General features: G+C 41.4%; 1 protein-coding gene and 1 pseudogene across 1 annotated transcript in view; one reads left to right on the top strand and one right to left on the bottom strand.

Moving 5' to 3' along the window:
- Positions 1 to 19,534, bottom strand: part of PARD3B (par-3 family cell polarity regulator beta) — a 1,801,259-nt gene that overhangs the window by 1,299,281 nt on the left and 482,444 nt on the right. The window contains 1 exon segment of the mRNA XM_040441847.1: positions 1,497 to 1,582. Within this exon segment, the coding sequence (XP_040297781.1) occupies positions 1,497 to 1,582 (86 nt within the window).
- LOC121007834 lies at positions 1,631 to 18,495 on the top strand (annotated as a pseudogene).

Raw genomic sequence — 19,534 nt, forward strand, 5'->3', positions numbered from 1 at the left:
CTCTTCTAGTAGCTGATTTTTAGAATTCATTCATAAAAGGGCAGGAGACTACCATTGTGTCTTTGAAGGTCAACCCAATAAGGCTAGGGGATAGTAAAACATATAACTTTTAATTCTCTTCTAGCTTTTAAGAAATAAACCAGATTTTCATTGTACCCTGGCTGCAGTGTCATAAGACGACAAATATTGGAAACTGTGATTTTCCAACAGAGGTTAAACTACATAGCATTAGTATACCAGCTGTACTGTAAACCGCGCTGGTACTAGATACAGCAGAGGAAAATAAAAAGTGCTTTGCAAACACAATAAGGGGGAAATTTATCTTTTCTCTTATGCCTCTTTTTGGTGCAGGAAAGCCACAAAACCACTCAATTTGTGACTTTTCAATGCATTTGCGACATTTTTAGTTGCAGTCTGCATTTTATGCCTCCCTCGCAGACTCTACGTGGTGAGAGCCAAGTGAGGGCTGGGCCATCAGCCCCAGCTAACTCATTCTTATCTACACCAAAGACTGGTGTAAATAATGACTGAAATCTACTGGAGCTCTGGCGCACAGACAGCCGGAGAAGGCAGTTAAAGGGGTTGTCCGGGTTTTTAATATTGAAGACCTATGGACTGACCAACCAGAGGATCCTCCGAAGACCTCAGCCTTTGGTAATATAATGGGTTTGGAGCTGATTTTGGACAAATAATTGGAGTCACTGTGGTGTATTTCCCATTAGTTTTTTTTTTGTGCTTCGTGTGCAGGATGAAAACAAAGATAATGATAAAGACTACAATGAAGTGAAGGGTGTACAAATTCTGTACCAATGGAAAAAGGGCCCTCAGGCTTGCATGATAGAGCTGCTCCCTATTATTGCTGAGACTTCAGGTATCAGGCCTACTCACTTTTTCCAGCACCACTCTACCTCACTATTGACTTACATTGTGTTTCATGCTGGATCCATTTTGCTCCCCATCTAATGACGCACTCAAAAACGCTGCTTGCATTGTTTTTCTATCCGGCATGGGAATACAACCAAATAGAACGGAATGCATTCCGGTTGCACTTCGTTCCGTTCAGTTTTGTCCCCATTGACAATGAATGGGGACAAAACTGAAGTGTTACAAATTTTACATTTTGCTTGATTCCACTCCTAAAACACTATATGGCATTTGTCATATGTTATGGATTTATTCTGTTTTCAGCAGCCATGTAGGCACAGTAACAGTGATAGCAGTTAATAGCAATTGTAAACCAAAAGTGTTCAAACGGTCACCTGGGAGCTACAAATGTAAAGAGCATCCATAATCATCATTGGCATGCATGTAAGTAAAGCCATATGGTTTACTTAGGTATATTCCTAAATCAAAACCATTATTTACTCTATGCTCAATAGGGCCATATGGCAATGCACTGCAAGGCTTCTGCAATCTGAAAGTATATTACTACAATACACAGGATCAGAAACATTGGTTTATTAATGGAAGAAGACAAATTAATCTGAATCTATTACCTGTTCATGTATTTGGACCTCTTTAATTTAATTTGTTCTTCTTGCCAAGCGAGATCTCTTTGGTCTTCAGTAAGTACTGCACGTCCCTGAAAAAGCATAGTGGTGTACAGTCATTAAATATGTAGTGTATTGTCATGCAGTTTATTTCAAGTTCATTATCATTTTCTGCTCCTCAGACCCTGAGTGAGTCAGGGGTTTAAGAAAAAGTGTTCTTTACAAATTAGCATGCCAGAATCTCTCTATATGTCACAAATAGCTATATGTGCAGATACAAAGGTTACTTTTCTTTTAATTTTCTTTTTAACTTAAAAGCTATGAACACCTTCAGATGACATTGTTACTGAATTGTACCTATAATGCGATATTGTGATATATTGGTACATGTTTAATAAAAAAATCTGAATGGTTTGTCTTTAGAGAACTGCATGTATTAAAAGGTTATGAACATTGTAGAATTAGTTATTTTCATTGAATTCCATCTGTTATGTAATAAAAATATTTTTATAACTGGCGTTACACAACAATGTGTCTTCTGAAGCCTGTGGTCAAATACGTTGCAGGCTGCTTAGTCCCATTCAGTGAAACTGTTCAGATGAACATTCTTGGCAGCTCACCAGTAATCCTTATCTCTGTTCTCCTGAAGAATCTTTTAAATTGAGATCTTTACGGTCAAATAAAAAAAAAAAAAAACTTAAAGGTAACCTGTCAAGTTGAACATGATTTCTGAGCTGCATGTTATACAGCAGGTTATGCTGAGCAGATTGCTATAATGATTTATCAGAAAAGAATCAGTAAAACCTTTCAATTGTTCAGTTACTGTATTTTTTAGATTATAAAATACCCTTTTTTTCCCCCAAAAGTGAGGGAAAAATGGCAGTGTGTCTTATATTCCGAATACTAATGACCGCTTCCATCATAGAAGTAGTCATCAGCATGCGGGAAGCGGTGAAGGAAGTGCTGTGCTAGCTCCACGCACCCTCCCTGGTCTTCTTCTGGGCGCTCTCTACATTGTGCCCTGACAGTGTACAGCATCAGGACGTATTGCACGTAGGTGCACACTATGACCTGACGTTGTGCGACATCCGGCCACAGTGCAGCACTGGCCAGAACACCACCAGGGAGCGGTGAGTTAGTGGCAGTTCTATCCGGAGCTAGCAAGGGAAGTTTATTTGTCTGATCTGAGTTCTGATGGGTGTCTGATCTGAGGTCCTGAAAGGGGATTGATCTGAGGCTGATGGAGCTTGGGGGTCTGATGAGGGTCTGATAAAGCCTGGGGTCTGCTCTGAGGTCCGATGAAAAATATTTTTTTCTTATTTTAAGCCACTAAATCCTAGGTGCATCTTATAGTCCTTGAAGTCAGTAAATGACAGCTATCTCTGTATACACAGGACCACCTCCTTGACTTCAAAGGCCAGAATGAGCAGGAATTTACTGAGTCATTTCCCGTAAAACGATGTCAATCTGCTCAGCTCCTCCTGTAGAATAATTGTAATTTTCATGGAGACATATTCCTTTTAAGGCTACTTTCACAACAGTGTTTTTTGCGGATCCGTCATGGATCTGAAAAAACGCTTCCATTACAAGAATACAACCGCATGCATGCGTCATGAACGGATCTGGTTGCATTATGTCTTCTATAGCCAAGACGGATCAGTTTTCTAGTGTGCCGGATTGTGTCAGAGAAAACGAATACATCATCAGTGACTTACATTGTGTGCCAGGACAGATCTGTTTGGCTCCGCTTCATCAGGCGGACAGCAAAACGGAAGGGTGACTGAACGGAGACAAACTGATGCATTCCGAGCGGATCCTTTCCATTCAGAATGCATTAGGGCAAAACTGATCAGTTTTGGACCGCTTGTGAGAGCCCTGAACGGATCTCACAAACGGAAAGCCAAAACGCGAGTGTGAAAGTAGACTAAATCAAAAGATGTCAGCTCAGATGATCGTTCAGGAGAGCAGAGATAATGGTTACAGAATTAGCAGTCATCTGACGGATTTTACTTTAAATGGGTTTGCGCGCCCTGCAATGTATGTGACCACAGGTTTCAGAAGACACATTGTTGAGATTTTTTTTATTACAAACCACATAAACTAATGAAAAGGTGTTCGTAACCTTTAATCCGTGATTTTGATTAGCAAATGCTTTGCATTCTAAGAGGGAAATCTATTGGTATCTGTGCTAAAAAAAAAAAAAATCACAAAATCCAGTTTTCAGACTAAATCTAGTTTCAATTGGTGTCTTTATGCCGACCACACCAGTTTCCAAAAAGGGTGTGTGTCGAGGGCGAGGCCATAGGCCTCAGCACATTTATCATCATTTATCAGCAGCTACGAGCTGAAGTAGATTTCAGTCTGCACCTTGAATTAAATGCTTCCTCTGGCAGCGCAGGGCCCATCAAGACCAATGTAGCACTCTCTGGTCTTGATAAATCAACGTCTTAAGGGCCTTTTACCCGGTTCATAGTAACGCTCATTAGCGATGATTGGGTGGTGTAAAAGTACCGCCGATTACCCGATGAACTAGCAAAATGCTCGTTCATCAGGTAGTCTGAACGTTTGTGCGCACGCATAAATGATTGTTTACTGGCAGCAGATCGTGCCGGCAAACAACATCGGTATGGGAAAGAGCGATAGCATTACTGATCACTCCTCCCCATACTCTGGAGGAGATCACTGCATGTACAGTAAATACAGTAGTCTGCTTCACCAGCGATGAGCAGATTGTCGGGAAGGAACTATCTGCAGTAATATAGTCCTGTGTAAATGGAACTTTAGTATTTGAATGCAAGATTGTCTTAGCAGACAACTATTTTCTTTTTTACGGTACCAAACACCAATATACATCAGCAATGTCTACTTTGAGTGATTAAGAATGCTAATCGCTTCTATCACTGAAACTAAAGGCTTTATTTATCCAAACTGGCAAGTAATATACTAAAAGGAATAAAACATCTGCCAATAAAGCTAGCATTATTGGCTTTATCCATTTTGTCTTATTAAGGAGAGGTTATCCCAAAAACCATGAAGGCAACTGACAGCAGGTGATGCATTAGCTTTAATGTACTTTACTCAGACCCCCATGACACTAATATAAACACTACCAAATCCAGAAAAGACATCTAGTTTGAAGAGGTCGCTTCTGAGATGTCTGCAATTGGAAGTGCAGCTATCCAGATGGCATGAGGACAAAACTATTGAATCAGACACTTAGCATTTGACTTCCTTCCTCTTACTAAATTGCAGGGAGACAATATATTTATTTGGGAACTGCAGAATGCAGCCATGTTCCAGTACAAGTATTGATTATCTGTAGCAGACAGTAAGAGGGACAAGTTAGTGATAGTCTTATAACTTACTAGCTGAAGGACCCGGCTTTGCTAGGGTATATTTAATCTATTTCATTTAATGTTTGTGTGTGTCGTTAGAAGATATAAACACTATCCACTATAACAGTGACATCTACAGCAACCCGCCCCCAAAACAGTGACCTCCACAGCCCCCCACCCCTTAACACTGACCCACCCACAGTGCCCCGTCGCTTTATATTTGACCTCCACAGCAGCCCACCCCCTTAACTTTGACCTTTACAGCAGCCTTCCCGTTTAACAGTGGCTTTCAGAGCATATCACCCCCTTGACAGTGACCTCCACAGGGGCCCACCCCCTTAACAATGGCCTTTACTGGATCGGGGGTGTGTCCTTTTGAACAGCTCACTCTAAGACAGTAGCATTGTACTGTCTGAGTGTGAGCTACAGGGAGAAAGTCACCCTCCCTCCCACCTCTGCAGCTGACATAAGTTGACTTTTACCTTCATTTTTTCAATCCCCGTTGACTGAAGAGTGGGGGGGTGTGGCCAACCAGATCGGGGCGTGGCTTAGGGGGACCTAAAAGTTAATTTTTAACTTCATTTTTTTCCATCTCAGTCGGCTGAGTGGGAGGGGAGTGGCCTAACCAGATCGTGGGTGTGTCCTTTTGAACAGATCACTCTAAGACAGCAGCACTGTGCTGTCTGAGTGTAAGCTGAAGGAAGAAAGTCACCCTTCCTCCCACCCCTTCAGCTGACAGAAGTTGACTTTTACCTTCATTTTTTCAACCCCTGTCGGCTCCGGAGTGGCCTAACCAAATCAGGGCTGTGGCTTACCGTGGCCTGTGGGCGGGGTTTTAAGTCTTTTGAAGGTGGACACATTGTGGCAGGGGGCGTGTCTGTGCTCTTTCCTGCGAGAGATGCCCCTCTGGGCACCTTACTGGCTCATTTGCATACCAATAAAAACATATATTGCTGGAACAAAGGCACATCTTGAAATAAGGTATTAAGTGCTATTAGGCCATGGCTTTACTTCAATAGCAATTATCCTTGTGACAGATTTCCCTTAAAGCTCTCCTACAGCAGTAAAGATAAATTGCTGGGTTGTTATTGAAACCTGGAGTAAAACTGTGCATGTGGAGACTGGAGGACCTGTGAGATTCTATTGGCTGATGAGGGTCATGTGACCAAGCTTCTGTTTGCTAATGCATTTTTATGGAATATCTCAGGAATGGTACGTCCTAGAGAGCTGACACCTGGTCTAAAACCTTCCGGAAACCTGATGTACCTGTGTGCCAAATTTCGTGATTGTAAATGCAACGGTGCAGATTCCTTTAGCGGGCATACACACACACACACATACACTCAGCTTTATGTATTAGATGAACGGACACTCTGACTAGACAGTTCTGGGAGGGAGCCTTTGCTAGGTCTAGGGCTATCTACCTCATCAGTCTGAGTGATTTAATTACGAGCCGACAGGGACAGGATAAAAGAAGCCCATTCCTTTATCAACACCTGTCTTAAGGGGTTAAATTGCCATAATCTGAGATTTATATATTTATGGGTGTTCGTGCCAAAGGGAAGCCATTAATTACACCCACTGTGCAAAGGATGACCATGTGGTCACAGCTTCTAATCCCTGGGTGATCACCACAGTGTACATGTATGTTGGTATGTGGGAAAGAGACCCATCCGATGACGTACATGACAGTGTAGGAAGAGGTTAAAGGCACTTTCTAGGCATAGCACCAAGTTTAATTTCTGCAAGGTTTGGAGGTGGGGCAATGCATAATATGGGTATGGAAGATAAACCAGGGAACGAACTGCTGTATCAGGCACCACCTCCTCAGGCCCTATACCAAGCACAATGGTGTGTCCATTGCGTACCTTTTCACAAGATCTACCTCTCTCCCCTGTGAATTTTCATATGGGAAACATGCAAAATCTAGCTTGCTCCAGGTGTGGGGGAAGACAGCTGACATGTTCCACTGACTGTGGATATTGCCAGTAGTTCAATCATTTTGGAGCAGCAGCTTAAAGGGGTTGTCCGTTTTATTTATATTGATGACCTATCCTCAGGATAAGTCATAAATCTCAGATCAGTGGGGGTGACTCCCGGTACCCCCGCCAGTCAACTATTTGAAGAGAAGACCACGCTCCGTGCAAGGGCTTCCTTCTCTTCATTGTTTACCTACTTGCCGTCATAACCCAGCAGTAAGGCGTAATTACAGGTAAGCTGTCCCATTTACTTCTTTGGGCTCCTTTCTATAAACACCAGCTTACTGCTGCGGTTGCGACGGCGAGCAGATAAACAATTAAGAGAAGGCTGCGCTTCTCTGACCTTCTCTTCAAAGAGCTGATTGGGGGGGGAAGGTGCTGGTAGGTGGACCCCCACCGATCTGATATTGATGATCTATATTGACCATAGGTCATCAATATAAATAAAGTGGGCAAGTCCTTTAACTTTTACCCACATGCGCCCCAATGCAACACACCCCAGGTTAAGTTAGGTTCTCTTCAGTCACCAATTAGAAACTGACATCACTATAACCTTCTACAAACCATGCTACAAACCTGGCTGGACCCAGACATTAATACCCTCTGCCTATTTTAGGAAAAACAAAAAAATTGTTGGGCTCTATGTTTTTTTGGTGATTTTTTTTTTTTTTACACATGGCTATTACCCACCCACGTTAAATCAAGAATATGCGACTGTTTCACCTCCATTACCTGGAGCAGACTGCAAGATGTAGAAACTTCTTACAGTTGCTCAGGAATTACAGTCTATTACAAAATCTTAAACACACCCACTTTTTGATTATACTATTTTAGACCTTGGATTGATATTGGATTTTCTCTAGTATACCTAGAGAGGCATACATCTCATTCGGCAACTTCCTCTGAAATCCACTGATCTAAGAGTTAACAGCCATTCTGTGGATAGGAATATTGTTATACTGTTGAAGTAATAATGAAGTCACTATAGAAGGCTATATTCACATCAGATGTTACTGAATGGCATGTGTGATTCACTATTGATTCTGCACAGCATTCAGTAATTTACTGGCATTAACATACCATTTGAATGCTAAAGTGAATATAACTAAATATTTAATCAATTCAATTAGAGATGAGCAAATTTCATATTTTGAGGGAGTCCTCTCCTGTATAACGGAAACGGGACGGATCCGTTTTGCAGCCCATAGAATTCTATTATGACGGAATAAATAATGGAATGCCACTAAAGGCATTCTGTTATGCATTCCGTCATAGAATTGTCCGTGGAATGGTCCGTGGTAACAGAATCCATAACTCAATTCTGCTTTTACCAAACGAAGCGTGAACGAATTTCATAACATGAAATTTGCTCATCTCTAAATTCAATCAAAGTATTCTATAAAATAATATCATGTGAATACTTCTAATACATCTTTTCAAATACATGCTCAAATTTTACTTTCTGTACAAATACCAGCTTGCAAATCTAAGGAAATAAAAAAAAAAAGCAAACACACAGATCCCACCTTCAGTCTTTTAATAAATAAAATCTATCTGGAAACAGTATAAGTCTGACAATAAAACATTCATATGTGATCAAACCAAGATCTGTATCTGTCAGGAAATAAAATCTGGAGCCAGATACCAAATATGTGCAAAAGAATAATATCTCAATTTATGGACTCATTTCAAGTGATGTTAATGGGTACAAAAGATCCCTGTGAGCGTCCGCAACTATTTACAGAGTATCCTGAGATTAGAAATGGAAAATATAATAAGCCCTCCTGAAATTAATGGTTCTCAATTGATCACTGGTTTAATCACCTAAAGTAGCTTTATGCCATTCAATGTGGTGCTGAAGAACTGAATTTATAAAATTGAGCATCTCAGAGGGCTTCTAAACTGAGCTCCCACATTGTCCTCTTAACGATTTCACAAAGATATTGACAGAGAATAATGCAAAAGCACTACAGCTGTTATCTACCGAATAATGAACATAACTGGCTAAATTGAATGGCTAAGAGGAAAGTCATGAAGCTACATGTCTGTTCTTCAAAAAAACAAGGTATTTTTTAACATCTTCCCATTTAAGTAATTTGCTGAAAAGTATGAAGTAAAATATTTTTACAGTGATTTGTAGTAAAATGCACTACATAGAAAAATGGCTTAATAGAGCTAGCATATCACATGAACACTATGCCTAACAAAATCATGCCTGGACATGCTTTCCATTAATTTAGCCTGATATGCTATATTATTTCTATATTATGCCATAATTCAAACACTGCAGGAAAGCCAATAATTGGGCTGTTTTGTGGGTGATGAGAGGCAGGGGTTATGTCTTGCAGAAAGCTTTCTTAGTAGAGCACTTGGTTTAGATCACAGTAATAAACTAATCACAAGGTCCGTGTGGTCATTCAACCCATGTTTGTGAATCCAAACTGACCTAATAGACATCTAAAAACTGAACATAAAATATTTCTGCTTTAAAGCATTACTGAAAAATACAAGCATAGATACACTGACGAGCAAAAGGGTAACAATCAGAGATGAGCGAAACGAAGCTGACAAAGTGGAATTCATTCTGAATTGATTCACACTGAATGCAAATCTCCTCGTGCTTCGTGGTAACGAATCACATTTTTCCTAAAATGGCTGCTGCACGTGTGAGGACATGGGGCAAGGAACTCTGGGAAGGCGGGATCACCCACAATGCCATGCATGCAGCCAATCAGCAGCCAGCGAGCCCTGTGATGTCACAGCTCTATAAATAGCGCAGCCATCTTAGATTCTGCCATTTTCCAGTGTACTTAGTGCAGGGGGAGACGTCAGCAGGTGCTAGGGACAGTGATAGAAAAAAACGTCATTGTGCTAAAAAAAAAAAAAAATGATTTACAAGTGCAGGGAAAGATTATTCAAGGTGTAGGGAAAGAATAGCGAGGAATCAATCCACAGCATTTCTGTTGAATAGGGTTCAGTCGGGGAGATGACAGCCTGGGTAATAGGAACATTCCTATTACACCTTGCAGCACTGACTGGGGATTTGAATTGCCATTGTACAGCTCTGTAATTCCATCAAACAGTTCTTATTAGGGTGCAAGTGCTATTTGATACAGGCATTAACAGGGTTTATTACAATGAAATATTTTGTTTTATTTGCCCTTGTGCGGTGCAGTTATATGTTATAAAGCATTTTTTGACTTGTATTAGTGGGGAAAAAAGGGCTTAATAGCCGTTGTGTGGCGAAGTGCGAAAATTACAGCCCTTTTTGTTGTGTATTAGTGGAAAAAGAAAAAATATTGTGCAGTGATATATTATAAAGCCAAGTTTGCCATGTATTATTGGCGAAATAAAAATGTATTTGCCATTCAGAGTTGCACTTATCTGTTGAAAAGCCTTTTGTGTAAAAATAGAAAGAAATTAGGGCCTAATTGTCGTTCAGCTGTGCAGTGAGATATTTTACAGCCCAGTTTGCAGTGTATTACTGGCGAAATAAAAATATATTTTCCGTTCATCGTTGCACTTACCTGTTGAAAATCCTTTTGTGTAAGACTAGAAAAAAATTAGAGCCTAATCGCCTTTCAGAGATGCAGTTATATGTGGTGCCGGTATGGACCCAATTACGTAGTGGTGAAATTTTTTATGTGAAACAGACTTTTTGGGGGAAAATTGATGGGTGATAGTAGACTTTCTTCTGTATGAACCAAATTCCATTATCCTTTCATTGGTGAATTATTTTTTTATTTCAACAATGTTTTTTTCGGGAAAATTGATGGGTGATTGTACACCTCCTTTTGCGGTATGGACCAAATTATGTCGTCGTGGGTCCTGCAGTAAACATAATAAAGACGCTGATGCCAACACATCAGCAGACTTTGCCTTTACCATCAATTCACAATTAACCCCTTAAAGACCCTGAGATTTTACATTTTTGCGTTTTCGTTTTTCACTCCCCGCCTTCCCAAAGTCCTAACTTTTAAATTTTTCCATTCACATAGCCTTATGAGGGCTTATTTTTTGCAGGACAAATTGTACTTTCTAATGGCACTATTTACGGTTACATACCATATAGTAGAAAGCGGAAAAAAAATCCAAATGGGGTAGAATTGGGAAAAAACACAATTCTCATATTCAGGTTTTTTTTTATTTTATTTTTTGTACACGGTACACTATTCTGACCCATATAACTTTTTTGTAGTTATATGTACGGTGATGTGTGAGGGCTCATTTTTTTGCGGGACGATCTGTTCTTTTCAGTGATACCAATTTGAAGTGTGTGTGACTTTTTGATCACTTTTTAAAAAAAAAATATTGGGTAGTTGAAGTGACAAAAAATGGCAAATTGGCTGTTTTAATTTTTTTTCCCGTTACGCCATTTGCCGTATGACATTAATATTGTTATATTTTAATTGTATGGGCATTTTTGCACGCGGCGATGCCCAGTATTTTTATTTTAAGGAACATTTTTTTATACTTTTTTAAGTCACCTTGACTGACAATAACTGGCAATCATTAGATTGCCCATTGTGTTCATTGATGGCTAAATAGCCATCATTGAAGACTTCATTTGCACTATACAAATACAATGCTGCTACCTAGTGGCCTGTATTGGTATAGTCTTGAAATAAGTTCCGAAGCCTGCTTGAGGATTCGGGCTATTTCATAGATATAACAGGTTCCCCGATCTCAATCGGGGAACGCTGTTACTGGAGTGTGCGACTTCCGCTTCCGGACTGATCAGAGGCATCTAAAGGGTAAAATGTATGTGATCAGCCTTATCGCATAACTGTACTGCAGGTCTCTGCTATTTAAAATAGCAGAAACCCTGCGGCTATGGCGCCCGCAGCATGCGCAAGTGGATGCCATGTTTGGGGACCGGACTTCCGCTGTACATATATGACTGAGGTCCTTAAGGGGTTAAATCAAGCAGCTTCACTAAGTTGAAAACATTCATGTGTTTGTATCTGCTCCGTCTGCATTTGATCTCCACAGCACACAAGAGATGACAGGAGAGCCTCTGCTCTGAGTCCAAGTCCAGTTTCTTAAGATCAGGAGTTCCATCAGAATTGTGCGTAACAATCTTGCTCCCTGTGCAAAGTCATAACAAAAGGACTCCGTAGGAATACACATCAGAGGAAGCTGAAGCTGGTTGTCCCAATTTTAATTCAGGAGCAGTAGACAGCGGGAAGCAAATAGAGGTGGCTGAACTCCACTACTCTGTATCTCTTGTGAAGTCAATGTCTCCAGCAATGCCCTTTTCGCGATTTAAAGGGAATCTGTCACCTAGTTTTACCCTATAGAGCTAGCTCACGCATCGTGAGATTACGGTACCGTGACTTCGTGAGCAAGGAGGAGATTCCTGGATGCAGGCACTGCTGGGCTCCTTCACAGGGGGCGTGGCTGGGCTCCTTAACCGTAAGTAACCACGCCTTGAGCACCTTATTTGGCTAATTTACATATCTATAAAATCATTTTTTAAATGAAATAAAACCACACAGAGCTATGGGACAGGCATATTGCGGACATGCTAGCGGAGATCTATCCGTGCATGTCCGCAGCTCTATAGGATAAAACTAGGTGACAGATTCCCTTTAAAGCAAATACATACATTATTTTCATGTAGAGATCCAAGAATTATGTTGGAGGCATGTAGTGTATGCAAGCCATGTGTGATCCCTCTCAATTAACCCCTTAAGGACCGGGCTCATTTTCACCTTAAGGACCAGGCCATTTTTTGCAAATCTGACCAGTGTCACTTTAAGTGCTCATAACTTTAAAACGCTTTGACTTATCCAGGCCATTCTGAGATTGTTTTTTCGTCACATATTGTACTTCATGACACTGGTAAAATGAAGTCAAAAAAATTATTTTTTTTGCACAAAAAAATACCTAATTTACCAAAAATTTGAAAAAAATTAGCAAATTTCAAAGTTTCAGTTTCTCTACTTCTGTAATACATAGTAATACCCCAAAAAATTGTGATGACTTTACATTCCCCATATGTCTACTTCATGTTTGAATTGTTTTGGGAATGATATTTTATTTTTTGGGGATGTTATAAGGCTTAGAAGTTTAGAAGCAAATCTTGAAATTTTTCAGAAATTTACAAAAACTCAATTTTTAGCGACCAGTTCAGGTCTGAAGTCACTTTGCGAGGCTTACATAATAGAAACCACCCAAAAATGACCCCATCTAAGAAACTACACCCCTCAAGGTATTCAAAACTGATTTTGCATACATTGTTAACCCTTTAGGTGTTGCACAAGAGTTATTGGCAAATGGGGAGGAAATTTGAGAATTTCATATTTTTGTCAAATTTTTCATTTTAACCCATTTTTTCCACTAACAAACCAAGGGTTAACAGCCAAACAAGACTGTATCTTTATTGCCCTGACTCTGCCGTTTACAGAAACACCCAATATGTGGCCGTAAACTACTGTACGGCCACACAGCGGGGCGTAGAGTGAAAGGTGCACCATATGGTTTTTGGAAGGCTGATTTTTATGGACTGGTTTTTTGACACCATGTCCCATTTGAAGCCCCCTGATGCACCCCAAGAGGAGAAACTCCCTAAAAGTGACCCCATCTAAGAAACTACACCCCTCAAGGTATTCAAAACTGATTTTACATACGTCGTTAACCCTTTAGGTGTTGCACAAGAGTTATTGGCAAATGGGGATGAAATTTGAGAATTTCATTTTTTTGCCTAATTTTCAATTTTAACCCATTTTTTCCACTAACAAAGCAAGGGTTAACAGCCAAACAAGATTGTATCTTTATTGCCCTGACTCTGCCGTTTACAGAAACACCCCATATGTGGCCGTAAACTACTGTACGGGCACACAGTAGGGCGTAGAGTGAAAGGTGCGCGGTTTGGTTTTTGGAAGCCAGATTTTGCTGGACTGGTTTTTTGACACCATGTCCCATTTGAAGCCCCCCTGATGCACCCCTAGAGTAGAAACTCCATAAAAGTGACCCCATCTAAGAAACTACACCCCTCAAGCTATTCAAAACTGATTTTACAAACTTTGTTAACCCTTTAGGTGTTGCACAAGATTTAATGGAAAATAGAGACACAATTTCAAAATTTCACATTTTTGGCAGATTTTCCATTTTAATATTTTTTTTCCAGTTACAAAGCAAGGGTTAACAGCCAAACAAAACTCAATATTTATGGCCCTAATTCTGTAGTTTACAGAAACACCCCATATGTGGTCGTAAACCGCTGTACGGGCACACGGCAGGGCGCAGAAGGAAAGGAATTCCATACGGTTTTTGGAAGGCAGGTTTTGCTGGACTGTTTTTTTTGACACCATGTCCCATTTGAAGCCCCCCTGATGCACCCCTAGAGTAGAAACTCCAAAAAAGTGACCCCATTTTAGAAACTACGGGATAGGGTGGCAGTTTTGTTGGTACTAGTTTAGGGTACATATGATTTTTGGTTGCTCTATATTACACTTTTTGTGCAGCAAGGTAACAAGAAATAGCTTTTTTGGCACGTTTTTTTTTTTTGTTATTTACAACATTCATCTGACAGGTTAGATTATGTGGTATTTTTATAGAGCAGGTTGTCGCGGACGCGGCGATACCTAATATGTATACATTTTTTTTTATTTATGTAAGTTTTATACAATAACTTCATTTTTAAAACCAAAAAAATGTTTTAGTGTCTCCATATTCTAAGAGCCATAGTTTTTTCAGTTTTTGGGCGATTATCTTGAGTAGGGTCTCATTTTTTGCGGGATGAGATGACGGTTTGATTGGCACTATTTTGGGGTGCATATGATTTTTTGATCGCTTGCTATTACACTTTTTGTGACGTAAGATGGCAAAAAATGGCTTTTTTTACACTGTTTTTATTTTTATTTTTTTACGGTGGTCATCTGAGGGGTTAGGTCATGTGATATTTTTATAGAGCCGGTCGATACGGACGCGGCAATACCTAATATGTATACTTTTTTTTTATTTATGTAAGTTTTACAGAATGAGTTCATTTTTGAAAAAAAAAAAATCATGTTTTAGTGTCTCCATAGTCTAAGAGCCATAGTTTTTTCAGCTTTTGGGCGATTATCTTGAGTAGGGTCTCATTTTTTGCGGGATGAGATGACGGTTTGATTGGTACTATTTTGGCGTACATGCGACTTTTTTGATCACTTTTATTACTTTTTTTGGGAAGTAAGGTGGGCAAAATTTCAATTTTCTCATAGTTTTTATTTTTTTATTTTTATGGCGTTCACCGTGCGGGGAAAGTAACATGACCATTTTATAGATCAGGTCGTTACGGACGCGGCGATACCTAATATGTGTAGTTTATTTTATTTTTTTAATTTTTATTCAGTGATAAATGTTTTTTTTTTTATCTTAACTTTTTTCACTTTTTTTTACATTTTTGTGACCCAGACCCACTTGGTTCTTGAAGATCCAGTGGGTCTGGTGTCTGTATAATACAGTACAGAACAATATATATTGTTCTGTACTGTATTTTACTTACACTGAACAGATCTGTGCTTTTAGCATAGATCTGTTCAGCACCATGGACAGCAGGACGCCTGAGCAGGCGTCCTGTTGCCATGGGAACCCTCCCCGTCTGCTCAGAACTTCGCAGACGGGGAAGGGTAAGGACGGGGCTGAGGGGGGCTCTCTGGGGGCTCTCTCCCTCTCCATCGGGGGGCTGCAAAGCCACAGCAGCCCCCCGATGGAGAGGGAGGGAGCTCCCTGACCGATGACAGTTAACTTTTTCCATACAGCGGTCCGTACGGACCGCGGTATGGAAAGGGTTAAACGGCTGACATCTTCACAGATGTCAGCCGTTTATACCAGGGTGCCAGCAATGTGCTGGCACCCTGGTATACCCACTAGAAGCCAACGATCGTTCATGGGGAGGCGGGCGGGGGATCACGATCCCGCCTGCCGCACCGCCCGCCTCCCGCAACGCCCCCACCGCCTGCGACACCCCCCCCGCACCACCCTCCGGCATAAAATCGTGCAGGGGTGCAGGGGGGGGTGAAAAATAATGATTTTAGCCACTCTAAAGTTTCTGATCCCCGCGGTCAGGGACCGCGGCGATCAGAAACTGCAAAAAGCGCAGCAAACCGCAGGTCTGAATTGACCTGCGGTTTGCTGCGATCGCCGATACGGGGGGGTCAAATGACCCCCCCCTGCATTGTTACGGGATGCCGGCTGAATGATTTCAGCCGAAATCCCGTTCCAATTAACCCCTGGGGCGCCGGAATACAGATTTTAAGTCAGGACGTACCGGTACGTCCTGGGTCCTTAAGGACTCGGGAAATAGGGCGTACCGGTACGTCCTAGGTCCTTAAGGGGTCAAGAGCCTACCTTTCATTCAGAGGTGCAGTTATATGTGGTGCGGTGAAATCTTTTATGCGACACTGGCTTTTTTTCAGAAAATGTATACGGTGAATGTACACCTCCTTTTGCGGTATGGAACGACTTACTTAGTGGTGACATTTTTTATGTTACACTGGCTTTTTTTTTCTAGAAAATATATGGATGAATGTACACCGCCTTTTGCTGTATGGACTGAAGCACTTAGTGGTGAAATTCTTTATGTGACACTGGCTTTTTTTCGGAAAATGTATGGGTGAATATACAGCTCCTTTTGCGGTATGGAACGACTTCCTTAGTGGTGAAATTCTTTATGTGACACTGACTTTTTTTCTGAAAAGGTATGGGTGAATGTACACCTCCTTTTGCTGTATGGGCTGAATTACACAATGTTGAAATTTTAAATTTCAAAGTAAACTCCGCTGCTCTGTATCTCTTGTGAAGTCAATGTCTCCAAATATGCCTCTATCGCGATTTACACCAAATACATTATTTTCATGTAGCGATCCAAGAATTATGTTGGAGGCATGTAGTGTATGCAAGCCGTGTGCCACCCCTCTCATCACTCTCACACTTTTCTGCAGCCGGTTTGTCTGGGCAAATTGAGTCACACAGGGGAGGAACTGCTCCGAGTCCTTCAGCAAGAAACCAAATCCTGGCTTTCTCTGCAACAACTTAAAATCGGAACCATGGTGACCGACAACAGGAAGAACATGGTGTCAGTGCTGAGTAAAGGATGGCTGAGCCATGCGCCCTGCATAACACACGAGTTCAATCAGGTTGTCAAGCAGTTCCTGAAGTCTTCCACCCATATGCAAGACATCCTAAAAATGGCCAGGAAACTTTGCATGCACTTCAGCCACTTGTACACTGCAAACCACACCCTCCTTGAGCTGCAGCAGCAGAACGGCATCACCCAACATAGGCTGATATGCGACGTTTCCAACCATTGGAATTCCACCCTCTATATTTTGGACTGACTGTATGAACAGAGAAAGGCCATCAACGATTTCTTGATGATCCAAGTGGACAGGAGTAGTCCTCTCTGTAACTTCGATGTCAGACAGTGGCAGCTCATGTGTGACACCTGCTGTTTGCTCAGGCCCTTTGAGGAGGCCACGTTATTTGTCAGTTGCCAGGACTAAGGGATGAACGATGTCATTCCACTGCTTCATATCCTGGAACAGATACTGGTAAATCTGCCTGGTCAGTGAACTGGAGACGTGGTGCCTATTAAGATGGCGGCAGAGTTTGATATGTTTGTCTGTCAATATCTCTGTTTACTTTCAGTTAACGGGAACATAATTTATCGCAAGGATTTGCAAACATCCACCGATGGGGTGTTAACCGCCAGAAGTAGGTCATCAGCAAGAAGGAGCAGTCATTTTCACAGCTCGAGGAATCGTCCCAGAAGCATATCGACGGTCTGCATTGCGAAGCTCGTCTAAAAGAAAAATCCTGCAGTGCACCCCCTTGGAGGAAACTCTGGATCCGGCACAGGCTGCTTTGCGCCTTCAAAAACAATGGACTATGTACGGCGTGACACCGATCTATCATTTCTCATACACCAAACTGAAAGAGTACTCCAAGCACCTGTCTGCCCACATAGCTGCCGAGAAGCAGAAGGGTCTTGCCATTGAAGTGGGCTTGGAGCTGAACGTAAAAGCCAAATTTTCCTGTTTACCTGGACTCAAAGTAAAGGAGAGAGATCCACTGGCTGTGCTCATACAGATTTCATCCAAGCCTCCACTCACCAAGGCAAGCACAGAGGACCAGATTGTGTGAACAAGTTGGTTCTGCGGGACGTACACAGGGGACGATCTATTGGAGGTGTTAGTAAAGACATTTACCTGCCTCCCGCTCTTCCTGTATAACGGCTCTGAGGTGCTTACGGCTATCATAGGGACGTGGTTCCAAAGAAACTTTGACTGTTGTTTGGGTAAGCTGGTGATCAGTTCTCAGGACCTTACATGGCTAGCAGCAATGTGGATCGGGTATGACATGTCTGGATCAGTGTCGGCCACAGAGCTTGTTTTCTCTGTCCCCGTCGAACCTCACATTGACATTTCTTATGCCATCCACGCAGAGGACTTCAAGACTTTATGGAATGATTTTCATAACTCAAAAGGACGAGGTCACGTTTGAGGAAGTGGACATTTTTTTTCCAATGTCTTTACTCGCATTTCTTCAGACACTTTAGAATCCACTTATCAGCAGCCCAGCTAGTCAAGGTGACGGCATCTGTGGCATCAGCACATTGTGAAGGAAAATTTCCTCAGTAAGGACTACCTAATCCGAGTGCTGGAATTCATCATGGAGCTGTCCATCAATAACATCCAGTATTGAACACATGGATGACTCAACTCGGACCTTGTCCACAATGTTCGGGACCCCCCAGACATCTTACATGTCTTAGACATGATCCCTGCAGTGCTTGCTACATGTTATACTGCTGCTTACCATTCTGTTACAGCAGCTGTGAGACCTGCACATACTAAGGCTTATTTATGAAGATTTTCGGGTGTTGCCTGTAACGACCAGTTACCTTCCAGCTGTGATTGTGTAGCCTGCACTGTAAGAATGATCTGGAATCAGCTTTTTTTCTGGACTGTCCTCCGGTTATCAGCCATAACCCCATACATTTCTTTATCCATATGCATTACCATCGTGGTCACCCCGACACTGGTCGTCAATCCATTCTTGTTGGTGAACCACTTTGTTTTCCCAGTTTCTCTTTTAAATCTTGTGTTTTTTTCCCCTTCTGTGTTGTATTTTGTGTGCGTTAATATCCTGTTTGTTAAATAAACGTTTTTTCTCCCCTGTTCAAAAAATAATAAAAATTAGCTTGTGATTTGGTAGCCAAAAGCAGGAGTCTGTACAAAACACAAAAGACATGCAACTATTCTGTTCACGTGTCATCTCTGTTTTGGATCCACTCCTGTTTTTTTGGCATTAGCAATACTGATGGATTACTGAGCAAATCCTGACCGAGTGAAGGCGGATACTCCACAGACAGGATACGTTTTTTATGGGTTATTGTTCTAAAAAGATTAGAGGAAGGGCACAATAATCAATGACGTCAACACAAACTTACTGCTGACACCCTCTCCACTCTGTTGGAGTGTATAAACTTGTATAAGCATTTAATAGAACAGGGTCTGTAGACATCTATGTGGAATCAGTTGATGAAGGTGTAAAAGGAGTGCGCTTCTTCTTGGCGCTAACATCGACCTGTAAGGCTGAGTTCATACTTGAGTGACAGCCCAAACAGAGGTCGCAATAACGCCTGTACAAGCGTCATAGACGCCTGTTCAGGCCATTTTACTCCCTGGAAAAAGTCTAAGGAGTACCGATAGGCCTTAGACTTTTCCTTGCCTTTCATCAG

Source organism: Bufo bufo, chromosome 7 (genome assembly GCF_905171765.1).
Source record: "Bufo bufo chromosome 7, aBufBuf1.1, whole genome shotgun sequence".
NCBI lineage: Eukaryota > Metazoa > Chordata > Amphibia > Anura > Bufonidae > Bufo > Bufo bufo.